Consider the following 13,395-nt stretch of genomic DNA (forward strand, 5'->3'; position numbering starts at 1 on the left):
AAAAAAATCTTTAAAAAATCCTCCCTCGATTAATTTCACTCTTTTCAGCTTCAGCCCACCACCTAATAACACAACCTCTACAGATAGAACAATGAGCCAGATGTTTCACCTGAGGAATAAATGTGAAACATCCGGTTGGCTTTTTCACTCACTACCAAATATGGTGATGAGAGGAAGCCTAGTGGCCGGCAGTGGGAGAAGACGGATGGATTTTGGCCGACATTCTGCTGATTTTCTCATTGATTAAACATTTGATCTCAATAAAGTTTTCTGTTTCCCTAACTAGAATCTGTAACAAACAGAGTGGACTACATTTAGTAGACTTTACCCTTTGCCAAAGTTTTTTTTAATGGCGTTGTTTTGAAGGAGTGCGAGGACGTATTGAGTTATTTCACACCGGTTAACTTCACAGCGTTCCCTAATGGAAATATGCAAATAAATACTCAAACGCGCCAATAGGATCTTTCTTTCTTGTGCTTGGCTCTGCCCACCTCTCTTGTTCTGCCCACGATGATTCATTTGCTCCCATTGGAAACGACAGGTTCTGGTCCATCTTGGGTTAGTTATAAAGTTGAATCTTTGTCCACACAGTCCGTGAAGAGCATGATGTGTTGCTGACTGACGAGATAGTATAAGACCTGCATAGCACAGAGTATATCAATTCGACATTGCAACATCGTACATTGTGGGTAGTTTAGAAGATATCCGGAAATAAGTTAATAAATATGTAATAACGCAAAAAACTTAACTGTTTGTACTTAATAGTAAGTAGGTAACCAGATCGTTACTACAACTAAGTTACTATTTCTCCCACTCCAGTCAGCAGATGACGGTCTGCGACTTTAAGGCGATGCTGCTGGTGTGACGTATAATCTAGTGGACGGAACGCTTCTTTCAACAGCAGCAACAGTTAGTCAGACACCTCGGTAGCTTGCTAGACAAAATAGACGAACCAATAAAGATCTTTAGACGCGTTCGTGTATATTAGCCACTGTGTTTTAAACACACTTCTGTCGTCTAGTTAGTTACCCGATTTAATTTCATATTTACGGTGTTGTTGTTATTAGTCAGCTAGCGGGCTGGTTAAGTTAGCAGTAGCCTAGCTAACATCCCCGACCATGAGTTCACTAAACTACTCTCTTCCTGCTGAAGAAGAGGCGGTCTGCTGGACGGAGAAAGATGCTCTCGTCAAAGAGGAGGAGGAAGAGGAGGCTGTTACCGTGAAAGAAGAAGAGAAAGACGTTTCAGTGAAAGAAGAGGAAGACGCGTTCAGAGTGAAAGAGGAGGAGGATGTTACAGTAAAAGAAGAGGAGGAAGAGAAAGAGGAGGATGTAGGGGAGGAGGGGGAGATTACTGTCACATCGAAAAAGGAGGAGGAACCTGGATATCTGGGCCCGGTTTCCCAAATGCAACTTAAGGCATCCAATGGTTCTAACGATGAACTCAACCGTAAGATGGTTTTGAGAAACCGTTCCCTGATTAACACTGGTAAGTACTGTCTTAACAACAGAGGCACAAACTCTGCAGTTGAACTGATGTTTGGTGTTAAAGGGGAAATCTGTAATTACAACATCCATATTTGGACTTTTAAATTATGTATTTATAGCCATTGATTCTTGAAGAATATAACAGATGCCTCATGAGTTGAGTTCAACTGTTGTACCCCATCAGAACCCCAAATAAGCTTTTTTTATTCCAATGTTTAGAAACGATGTAAATCAACACTGTATCGCCTCAACATGGTTAAAACTATAATGTTGATATCATGGATGGTCAGTCCTTGCATCCATAGGTCTGTCTATGAATTTGAGACTAGTTACATTTCTCCAGTCCCATCCATCATCTTATTACCTAAACAGTGGTGGAATGTGTAATTACATCATCACATCATTGTTACATCATAAACGTTTATAAATGGCGGAATGACGCTTTATTGTTTCAACTGCAGGTTGGTTGATTTGATTGTGGCTTTTTTAAAGGGGCAATCTAGGATTTAAACAGCAACAAAATGGCTGCCCAGGGACTTGGTTTGGTAAACGGATGGGGGTTGGAGAAATGGACCCCTCTCTCAAATTCATAGAGAAAGTTATTGTAGCGACCTCGTCAAGAAGTTCAGACATCTTGGCGTAACAGTTATAAGGTGTTGGCTTGACAGTCACTGGACCCAGGTTTGAGTTCAGCTCAGGGCCTCCCCCTGAATTAAATACACTATGAATACAAAGACTGGCCATCCATGAGGTCAAAATGATAGTTTTAACCAGATTGAGTTATATGAGTTTATGTTTTGGTTTCTGATGGGAGAAATACAGTTGAAACATTTGAGGCATTTCTAAGTTATATTCTTCAGGAACCAATGGCTATTATGATGTCATAATGATGTATGATGCTATAAGGGCTGACCCCATTCAGTCGATTGTTTGGTCGACAGGCTGTTAGTCGAACAGTCCCAAATATACAGTCAGTGTTTACTCTGCGTTCATTTAAGTGTGTCTCTGCGCCGCGTCAGAATCATTGCCGCCACACCAAAATAAACATCCGATTTCTAACAGACATAGTTTCAATTAAGTTCTGTAAATTCACGTTCACTTTTTCTTGGTAAATAGATCATCTTTGTTGGGTTCAACACAGTTCTGAAGGTTATTTAGCTCTGTGAGCTGCGGCCTCAAGAGTCAAGAAACTCACCAGTGACCAGTTCGTAGTACAGAAGCTCTGCGGCGCGAAACACAATTCACTTGAATCAACCTCAGAGCTCCAATAAAGGTACGTTAGCTAGCCAACTAGTTAACTACATCAGCTAGCTATAACCTACAAACATAATTCAGATCTATGAAAATTGTAACTTTTAACTAGCTAATATCCACCAGTATGTCGATGATAGACACAGGGTTAACTAACGTTACTAGTCTAGCAAGTTAGCTAGCTAGTTGGTTTGGAACTGTATCAAGTGCTAGCAAGATAGCTACATTTTTCTGTCTTCCATTTATTTATTTTGTCAGATGAGTTTATTGCATTTTTCCAGCCACAGCAGCAAAAGAGAAATGGGGGAGAAATGGGGGAGCTTGGACAAGAGTGTCAGGTAACCTTAACTTAGCTAGCTAACCTCAAATCAGCCTGAATTAAATTAAACTTTCTTTAGTTAACTCTTTTAAAAGCTTAAGCTATCGTTTTTATAACAAGTGTATCGCTTACTTTACTGGACAGAGAAGAGACAGAATCCCGGGAGTGAGGTAGGGATGCACGATGGACAGAGAGGAAAGTGGAAGAGAGGAGAGTGGAACAGAGGATAGAGGAAGAGAGGAGAGTGGAACAGAGGAGTAGGTAAAAGGAGAGGAGGAAGGCCAAAGGAGCACCACCGCCAACCCAAAGTGGCTTAACATTGATACGACTGAAGCCTTGGCTTTATAATACGCCACATCGTGAGTCACCTCTCCTTTAATTAGGCGAAGGGTTAAACATGTTGGTGCCCCCATCAACTAGCTAACTTTCAGTCTTTATGTTGCTATCTAACATGTTGGTGCCCCCATCAACTAGCTAACTTTCAGTCTTTATGTTGTTATCTAACATGTTGGTGCCCCCATCAACTAGCTAACTTTCAGTCTTTATGTTGTTATCTAACATGTTGGTGCCCCCATCAACTAGCTAACTTTCAGTCTTTATGTTGTTATCTAACATGTTGGTGCCCCCATCAACTAGCTAACTTTCAGTCTTTATGTTGTTATCTAACATGTTGGTGCCCCCATCAACTAGCTAACTTTCAGTCTTTATGTTGTTATCTAACATGTTGGTGCCCCCATCAACTAGCTAACTTTCAGTCTTTATGTTGTTATCTAACATGTTGGTGCCCCCATCAACTAGCTAACTTTCAGTCTTTAGTCTGAACTAGTCAACAGTGTTGTCAGAGGTGGAGAGGCCAGGAGGAGAGGGAGAGGCCAGGTGGAGGAGGAGGAGAGGGAGAGGCCAGGTGGAGGAGAGGGAGAGGCCAGGTGGAGGAGGAGGAGAGGGAGAGGCCAGGTGGAGGAGGAGGAGAGGGAGAGGCCAGGTGGAGGAAGAGGAGAGGGAGAGGCCAGGAGGAGAGGGAGAGGCCAGGTGGAGAAGGAGGAGAGGGAGAGGCCAGGTGGAGGAGGAGGAGAGGGAGAGACCAGGTGGAGGAGGAAGAGAGGGAGAGGCCAGGTGGAGGAGGAGGAGAGGGAGAGGCCAGGTGGAGGAGGAGGAGAGGGAGAGGCCAGGAGGGGAGGGAGAGGCCAGGAGGGGAGGGAGAGGCCAGGAGGAGAGGGAGAGGCCAGGTGGAGAGGCCAGGTGGAGAGGGAGAGGCCAGGTGGAGAGGGAGAGGCCAGGTGGAGGAGGAGGAGGAGGAGGAGAGGGAGAGGCCAGGTGGAGGAGAGGGAGAGGCCAGGTGGAGGAGCAGGAGAGGGAGAGGTGGAGAGGGAGGAGGAGAGGGAGAGAGGAGGAGGAGAGGGAGAGGCCAGGTGGAGAGGGAGAGGCCAGGAGGAGAGGGAGAGGCCAGGTGGAGAGGGAGGGATAGGCCAGGTGGAGGAGGATGAGAGGGAGGAGGAGGAGGAGAGGGAGGGAGAGGCCAGGTGGAGAGGGAGAGGCCAGGTGGAGGAGGAGAGAGAGAGGCCAGGTGGAGGAGAGGGAGAGGCCAGGTGGAGAGGGAGGAGGAGGAGGTAAAAACATTTTGTTTTTAAATGCTGTGAATGAAACCAATGTGTTGGATAAACTAAAACAAACTAGTTATTAATCACTTATTTTCTTTTCAGTAGCATGAATCTTTGAATTGAAATGAAGCATTTTATAGATGCCCCCACCAACTAGCTAACTTTCCCCCAGAGGAAACAAAACAAGGGTTGTAAAAGTATGCTAGACATTTATAGGATAAATCATATCTAGTTTGATGTTTCTGTGATAGTGAATTAGTTATTGACTTTTTACCATTTTAAATGGCTGTATTTCCTTTAACTTTTTTCTTTTTCCACTTTCACAGCCTTATTCTAAAAATCCATTCAATGTCCCCCCCCCCCCCCCCCTCCTCTACACACAATACCCCACAATGACAAAGCAAAAACAGTTTCTTAAAGAAATGTTTGTATAATAAATATCTTATTTTTAAAAAAAACTGATATATCACATTATCATCAGTATTCAGACCCTTTCCTCAGCACTTTGTTGAAGCACCTTTGGCAGCGATTACAGCATAGAGTTTTCTTGGGTATGACGTTACAATTTTGGCCAATGTGTATTTGGGTAGTTCCTCATATTCTTCTCAGCAGATCCTCTCAAGCTCTGTCAGGTTGGATGGGGAGTGTTGCTGCGCAGCTACTTCCCAATCCCTGCCGCTGAAAAACATTCCCACAGCATGATGCTGCCACCACCATGCTTCACTGCAGGGATGGTGCCAAGTTTCCTCCAGATGTGACGCTTGGCGTTCAAGCCTATGAGTTCAATCTTGGTTTCATTAGTCCATAGAATCTTGTTTCTCATGGTCTGAGAGTCTTTGGGTGCCCAAGGCTCTTCTCCCCTGATTGGTCAGTTTGGCCGGGCGGCGAGCTCTAGGAAGAATCTTGGTGGTTCCAAACTTCTTCCAATTTAAGATTGATGGCCACTATGTTCTTGGGGAACTTCAAAGCTGCAGAAATTTGTATCGGAGGGGCCTGTATCGGAGGGGCCTGTATCGGAGGGGCCTGTATCGGAGGGGCCTGTATCGGAGGGGCCTGTATCGGAGGGGCCGGTATCGGAGGGGCCTGTATCGGAGGGGCCTGTATCGGAGGGGCCTGTATCGGAGGGGCCTGTATCGGAGGGGCCTGTATTGGTGACACGGTCTGCTTAGAGTTTCTAGCCTACAATCATCCACTTTACTACTAATAGGGAATAAATAAGACAGAATATGACTATCGTTGCTCACTTGACTGTCTAAGACAATTGTCAAATACGTTTATCAAAGCATTTAAACATTAAGAACAAATTATTGCACATCATCATGGGCTTTTAGCTGAAATAAACAGTGGATTTCTGCTTTTGTCTCCTTTAACCATCTGTCTGACTTTGTTGTTCACACAGGAGAGAGACTTGACTATCGTGGATCCTCTGGGGAGCCTCAACAACAACATGATGCACAGCAGAGTCTCTCCACATCAGAACATCTCAAGAAACACCAGCAGACACCCACAGGGGATAAATCTAACCACTGCTCTGTCTGTGGGAAGAGTTACTCAAGATCAGATTCACTGAAAGCACACCAGAGAATTCACACTGGAGACAAATCTTATACCTGTGATCAATGTGGGAAGAGTTTTGCTACATCGAGCAAGCTGACTATACACCAGAGAAAACACGGGAGAGAAATCTTTTCACTGCTCAGACTGTGGGAAGAGTTACTCAAGATCAGATTCACTAAAAGCACACCAGAGAATTCACACTGGAGAGAAACCTTATAGCTGTGATCATTGTGGGAAGAGTTTTACTACATTGAGCCAGCTGACTATACACCAGAGCAATCACACAGGAGAGAAACCTTACAACTGCTCTGATTGTGGAAAGAGTTTTGTTATATCAGGATATTTAAAATCACACCAGAGAATACACACAGGAGAGAAACCTTATAGCTGTGATCAATGTGACAAGAATTTTAGTCACTCAAGCAGCCTGATTGTACACCAGAGAACACACACAGGAGAGAAGCCTTATAGCTGTGATCAATGTGGGAAGAGTTTTACTGAATCTACTCAGCTGACTAAGCACCAGAGAAAACACACAGGGGAGGAAATATCACCATTGTTGTGACTGTGGAAAGAGTTTTGTTTTGTCAGGACTTTTATAATCACACCAGACAAGACACACAGGAGAGAAGTCTCATAGCCGAAAACAACATGACAAAAGATACTCTGATAAAATATCTGATTACACATCATACATGAAGGAGTTGAATGCTTTTAACATTGTAGTGGGAGTATTTTAATGATGTCACAATGTAGAATGTTTTAACATTGAGGTAGGAGTATTCTAATGATGTCACAATGTACAATGTTTTAACATTGTTTTAACATTGTAGTAGGAGTATTCTAATGATGTCACAATGTAGAACCCTAAACGTTTGTCCCCTGTTCCATTGATTTCAGCATGATATGGATATTAGCCTCTTAAGGGGAAAAATCCAGGTTCTGAAATTAAAGAGTATTATTTATTTGATTAACAATAAATAAAGTTGTGTTGCACTATTTTAGTTTTTTTTAACCTCTTATGTTTTGTTGTGTGGTAAATATTTCAGTTTTTATTTTCATTGTTTTTATTTGTCCATGTCTGAAATGTGCTATCAAAAAATAAAGCTTGATTTGATTTGAACATATGGGCAAACAAATGAACCCAACGACCGACCTTAACGAATCCAGTGCTGAAAAAATAAAACAAACAAATGGATCAAACAGATCAATTCCACTTTTCCAGCCTGGTGGAGTGGTAAACAACACCCCTGCTCTACCACGACTCCATTTAGTTGCTTCCAGCCTATAGACAGAAACTAAAACAGGAAGCTCCCGCGCACAGGTCTGTTCGACGCTGGTCCGACCAATCTGATTCCACGCTTCAAGACTGCTTCGATCACGTGGACTGGGATATGTTCCGCATTGCGTCCAACAATACGCTGATTCGGTGAGCGAGTTCATTAGAAAGTGCATCGGCGATGTCATACCCACAGCAACTATTAAAACATTCCTAAACCAGAAACCGTGGATTGATGGCAGCATTCGGGCAAAACTGAAAGCGCAAACCACTGCTTTTAATCCGGACAAGGTGACAGGAAACATGACCGAATACAAACAGTGTAGCTATTCCCTCCAGCAAGGCAATCAAACAAGCTAAGCGTCAGTATAGAGACAAAGTAGAGTCACAATTCAACGGCTCAGACACAAGAGGTATGTGGCAGGGTCTACAGTCAATCATGGATTACAAAAAGAAATCCAGCCCCGTCACGGACCAGGATGTCTTGCTCCCAGGCAGACTAAATAACTTTTTTGCCCGCTTTGAGGACAATACAGTGCCACTGACACGGCCCGCTACCAAAACCTGCTGACTCTCCTTCACTGCAGCCGACGTGAGTAAAACATTTAAATGTGTTAACCCTCGCAAAGCTGCCGGCCCAGACGGCATCCCCAGCCACGTCCTCAGAGCATGCGCAGACCAGCTGACTGGTGTGTTTACGGACATATTCAATCAAACCTTACCCCAGTCTGCTGTCCCCACATGCTTCAAGAGGGCCACCATTGTTCCTGTTCCCAAGAAAGATAGGGAAACTGAGCTAAACGACTACCGCCCCGTAGCACTCACTTCCGTCATCATGAAGTGCTTTGAGAGACTAGTCAAGGACCATATCACCTCCACCCTACCTAGACCGACTCCAATTTGCTTACCGCCCCAATAGGTCCACAGACGACGCAATCGCAACCACACTGCACACTGCCCTAACCCATCTGGACAAGAGGAATACCTATGTGAGAATGCTGTTCATCGACTACAGCTCAGCATTTAACACCAGAGTACCCTGCAAACTCGTCATCAAGCTCGAGACCCTGGGGGCGGCCTGACGGGCAGCCCCCAGGTGGTGAGGGTAGGTAGCAACATCTCCACCCCGCTGATCCTCAACACTGGGGCCCCACAAGGGTGAGTTCTGAGCCCTCTCCTGTACTCCCTGTTCACCTACGACTGCGTGGCCATGCACGCCTCCAACTCAATCATCAACTTTGCGGATGACACTACAGTGGTAGGCTTGATTACCAACAACGACGAGACGGCCTACAGGGAGGAGGTGAGGGCCCTCGAAGTGTGGTGTCAGGAAAATAACCTCACACTCAACGTCAACAAAACTAAGGAGATGATCGTGGACTTCAGGAAACAGCAGAGGGAGCACCCCCACATCCACATCGAAGGGACAGTAGTGGAGAGGGTAGTAAGTTTTAAGTTCCTCAGTAGATGAGGAACTTGCAGTAGATGGTATAGAGTACAGTATATACATATGAGATGAGTAATGTAGGGTATGTAAACATTATATAAAGTGCCATTGTTTAAAGTGACTAGTGACACATTTATTACATCCAATTTGTAATTATTAAAGTGGCTAGAGATTTTAGTCCGTATGTTGGCAGCAGCCACTCAATGCTAGTGATGGCTGTTTAACAGTCTGATGGCCTTGAGATAGAAGCTGTTTTTCAGTCTCTTGGTCCCAGCTTTGATGCACCTTTACTGACCTCGCCTTCTGGATGATAGTGGGGTGAACAGGCAGTGGCTCGAGTGGTTGTTGTCCTTGATGATCTATTTGGCCTTCCTGTGACATCGGGTGGTGTTGGTGTCCTGGAGAGCATGTAATTTGCCCTCTGTGATGCGTTATGCAGACCTCACTACCCACTGGAGAGCCTTACGGTTGTGGGCGGAGCAGTTGCCGTACCAGGCGGTGATACAGCCCGACAGGATGCTCTCGATTGTGCATCTGTAAAAATTTGTGAGTGTTTTTGGTGACAAGTCAAATTTCTTCAGCCTCCTGAGGTTGAAGAGGCCCTATTGCGCCTTCTTCACCACGCTGCCTGTGTGGGTGGACCATTTCAGTTTGTCCGTGATATGTACGCCGAGGAACTTAAAACTTTCCACCTTCTCCACTACTGTCCCGTCGATGTGGATAAGGGGTTGCTGGATCGAATCCCGAGCTGGCAAGGTAAAAGTATGGTGTTGAACAAGACAGTTCAGGGGCAGTGTCCAGAAGCACATTTCGAAGCGCTCTGATTGGTTGGGAATGGCAGGGCAATGATGGGTGAAGGATAATTTAGGTAGGCTGAGCAGCCAAACTAACGGGATTGAAGGGACTGTTAGGTAGAGGAGAAGGATGGCTTTTATTACACCCCCACTACCAAATATGGTGATGAGAGGAAGCCCAGTGGTACAAAATGGCGAGATTGATTTTGGCCGACATTCTGCTAATTTCTCATCGATGAAACGTTTGATCTCAATACAGTTTTCTGTTTCCATAACTAGAATCTGTAACAAACAGAGTGTACTACGTTGTAGACTTTACCCTTTTGCCAAAGTTTCAAAGACATTGCGTTGTTTAGAAGGAGTGCGAGGACGTATTGAGTTGTTGCACACGCGCACTTCACACAGTAGGCGTTCCCTAACGGACATATGCAAATAATACCAGAACGCGCCAATAGGATCTCGCTAGCTCCTGCTTGGCTCTGCCCACCTCCTTGCCTGTTCTGTCCACTATGATGAATTTGCTCCCATTGGAAACGATAGGCTCTGGTCCATCTTGGGTAAATTATACAAATATTTGGCCACGCGGTCTGTGAAGGGCATGAGGTGTGGCTGACATTAGCCAACTTGAGCTAGATACCGAGCTAGCATACAAACTTTATTTTAATGTTTTATTAACAACAAATTAATATGAAAAGTACATGGTTTCTATAAGTGTATATGAAGGACAATTAGGGTAGGGGCGGGGGGGGGGGGGCAATATCACATTGCACAAGGACCTTTAAAGGAACATACAGTTATAATAGTATTATATATTTGTAAGGTAATAAAATGTGGTGTTTTGTTTGTACATTTGTGAATTAGAAATTTGGTCAAAATAATTTAATTTAATTACATCAAATTGTAATCATCTTATTTCTATCGTAAGTGAAGAATCCAAGCAGTACATCTCTCCATGATAGTGTAAAATCTTCATAAATGTGTTAAATTATAAATGGTGTAAAGTACTACTTAAGTTGTTTTTGGGGTATCTGTACTTTTACTATTTATATTTCTATTTTAGCTAACTTTTACTTCACTTCATTCCTAAAGAAAATGATGTACTTTTTACTCCATACATTTTGACAGGAAAATGGTCCAATTCACACACTTATCAAGAGAACATCCCTGGTCATGCCTACTGCCTCTGATCTGGAGGACTCACTAAACAGAGAACATCCCTGGTCATCCCTACTGCCTCTGATCTGGAGGACTCACTAAACAGAGAACATTCCTGGTCAACTACTGCCTCTAATCTGGCGGGCTCACTAAACAGAGAACATCCACTACTGCCTCTAATCTGGCGGGCTCACTAAACAGAGAACTGCCTCTGATCTAGCGGGCTCACTAAACAGATCCCTACTGCCTCTAATCTGGAGGACTCACTAAACAGAGAACATCCCTGGTCGTCGTTAATGCCTCTGATCTGGAGGACTCACTAAACAGAGAACATACCTGGTCGTCCCTACTGCCTCTGGCGGACTCACTAAACAGAGATGCTTCATTTGAAGGTTATTTCTGAGTGTGGGAGTGTGCCCCTGGCTATCCGTAAATAAAAACATTTTACATAATCGTGCAGTCTGGTTTGCTTAATATAAGGAATTTGAAATGGTTTAAACTTTTACTTTAGATACTTAAGTATACTTTAGCAATTCAATTTACTTAAGTATATTTAAAACCAAATACTTTTAGAATTTTACTCAAATAGAATTTTACTGGGTGACTTTCACTTTTTCTATTAATAAGGTATCTTTACTTTTACTCAAGTATGACTACTGAGTACTTTTTCCACCACTGTCAATGATGAATCTACTGGTGTCTTTGCCACAGATTCCCTACACGAATACGAAACATACAACACTGTTTCTGGGTGGTCATTACAAAACATACAACACTGTTTCTGGGTGGTCATTACAAAACATACAACACTGTTTCTGGGTGGTCATTACAAAACATACAACATTGTTTCTGGGTGGTCATTACAAAACATACAACACTGTTTCTGGGTGGTCATTACGAAACATACAACACTGTTTCTGGGTGGTCATTACAAAATGTACAATTTGAATGTATGTTTTTCTCTTTACTTCATATAGTGGTTGAATATTTCTGAATAATTTTAAAATAAACTTCCTTAATTTTCTTAATAAGTTGGTTTGTGTGTGGCAACATTCAACCTTTTTCCCAACAGATATTATCAATAAAACCATTCCAATAAGGCATGACATAAGATACAGATACAAAATTATTTTGAAAATATAGTTCTATTGTTGTTGAATGGACTAAAATAAAAACACATCTTTCCTACCGATGAGTCAACAGGTTTAATTGTAGGTAATATTCTAAAAACACATATTTCCTACTGATGAGTCAACAGGGTTAATTGTAGGTATGTTCTGACTGGTCTTGACATATTCCTGAATAATAAAGCAATACCTGAGGGAATGACATCTAAAACAATGGCAAAATCTTTAGGTGTTACAGGGACCTTGTAAAGTGATCAGAATTCCTTATAATGAAGTAAAAGACCCTCTGCATTTACCAGTTGCACCAATAGCATATTATTTAGGAAACAATATTCTAAAAACAAATAAGTATTTTTATACAATATGTCCCGATTATTTCATATATAATATCTGTGTGGAGAAAAATTATGCTTAAGTAAAGCTGTCGATGAAAAGCAGAGTTTCACTGGAACTTTCTCAATATTATAACTGCGAACCAACATGACCAAACCAACTCGGTAGTACAGAGTAGATCAATATAGCGTTGCAAAAATATTGCATTGTGGGTAATTTAGAAGATAGCCGGAAATAGGTTAATAAATATGTAATAACGCAAAAACATTTAGTACTTTTGTACATATAGGTAACCAGATCGTGACAGAAACTACGTTACTAAGTCTTTAACTACACTGTTGTTACATTGGTGGGTAAAATGTCATGCTTCCTTAACGACAACTTGTCTGATCATTAAAATATACATTTCTCACAACTGCGTTACCCCCTCCAGTCAGCAGATGGCAGTCTGAGACTTTAAGGCGATGCTGCTGATGTGACGTATAATCTAGTGGACGGAACGCTTCTTTCAACAGCAGCAACAGTTAGTCAGACACCTCGGTAGCGTGCTAGACAAAATAGACGAAACAATAAAGCTCTTTAGACGCTTTAGTGTATATTAGCCGCTGTGTTTTAAACACACTTCTGTCGTCTAGTTAGTTATCAGATTTGTTTAATATTTACGGTGTTGTTATTATTGGTCATCTAGCTCGCTGGTTAAGTTAGCATTAGCCTACCTAGCTAACATCTCCGACCATGTGTTCACTAAGCTACTCTCCTCCTGACAAAGAAGAGGAGGTCTGCTGGACGGAGAAAGAAGGTCTGTGGCTGAATGTTGTCGTAAAAGAGGAGAAGGAAGAGGACCATGTCACTATAGAAAAACAAGTAGATGCGGAGGCCACGGGTATGATAAAACATTATTTTTTACTGCTCTAACTACGTTGGAGACCAGTTTATAAAAGCAATAAGGCACCTCGAAGGTTTGTAGTAAATGGCCAATATACCACGGCTAATGGCTGTGTCCGCGGTGCGTCGTGCTTAAGAACAGCCCTTAGCCGTGGTATATTGG

General features: G+C 42.9%; 1 protein-coding gene across 1 annotated transcript; it reads left to right on the forward strand.

The window, feature by feature from the left end:
* Positions 1-892: 892 nt before the first annotated feature.
* On the forward strand, positions 893-7,209 carry LOC139399456 (zinc finger protein 3-like). The gene is made up of 2 exons (XM_071144868.1): positions 893-1,488; positions 6,055-7,209. The coding sequence occupies exons 1-2, from the start codon at positions 1,119-1,121 to the stop codon at positions 6,429-6,431; spliced, it is 747 nt and encodes a 248-aa protein (XP_071000969.1). The 5' UTR covers positions 893-1,118; the 3' UTR covers positions 6,432-7,209.
* The last annotated feature ends 6,186 nt before the right edge of the window (positions 7,210-13,395 follow it).

The sequence above is a fragment of the Oncorhynchus clarkii genome, unplaced genomic scaffold, assembly GCF_045791955.1.
Source record: "Oncorhynchus clarkii lewisi isolate Uvic-CL-2024 unplaced genomic scaffold, UVic_Ocla_1.0 unplaced_contig_453_pilon_pilon, whole genome shotgun sequence".
Classification (NCBI taxonomy): Eukaryota; Metazoa; Chordata; class Actinopteri; order Salmoniformes; family Salmonidae; genus Oncorhynchus; species Oncorhynchus clarkii.

Bases quoted from the DNA above. Each gene is read 5' to 3' on its own strand.
- LOC139399456 (XM_071144868.1), top strand. From the start codon at position 1,119: ATGAGTTCACTAAACTACTCTCTTCCTGCTGAAGAAGAGGCGGTCTGC. The intron at 1,489-6,054 runs GTAAGTACTGTC...TTGTTCACACAG, and splicing joins CCGTTCCCTGATTAACACTG to GAGAGAGACTTGACTATCGT.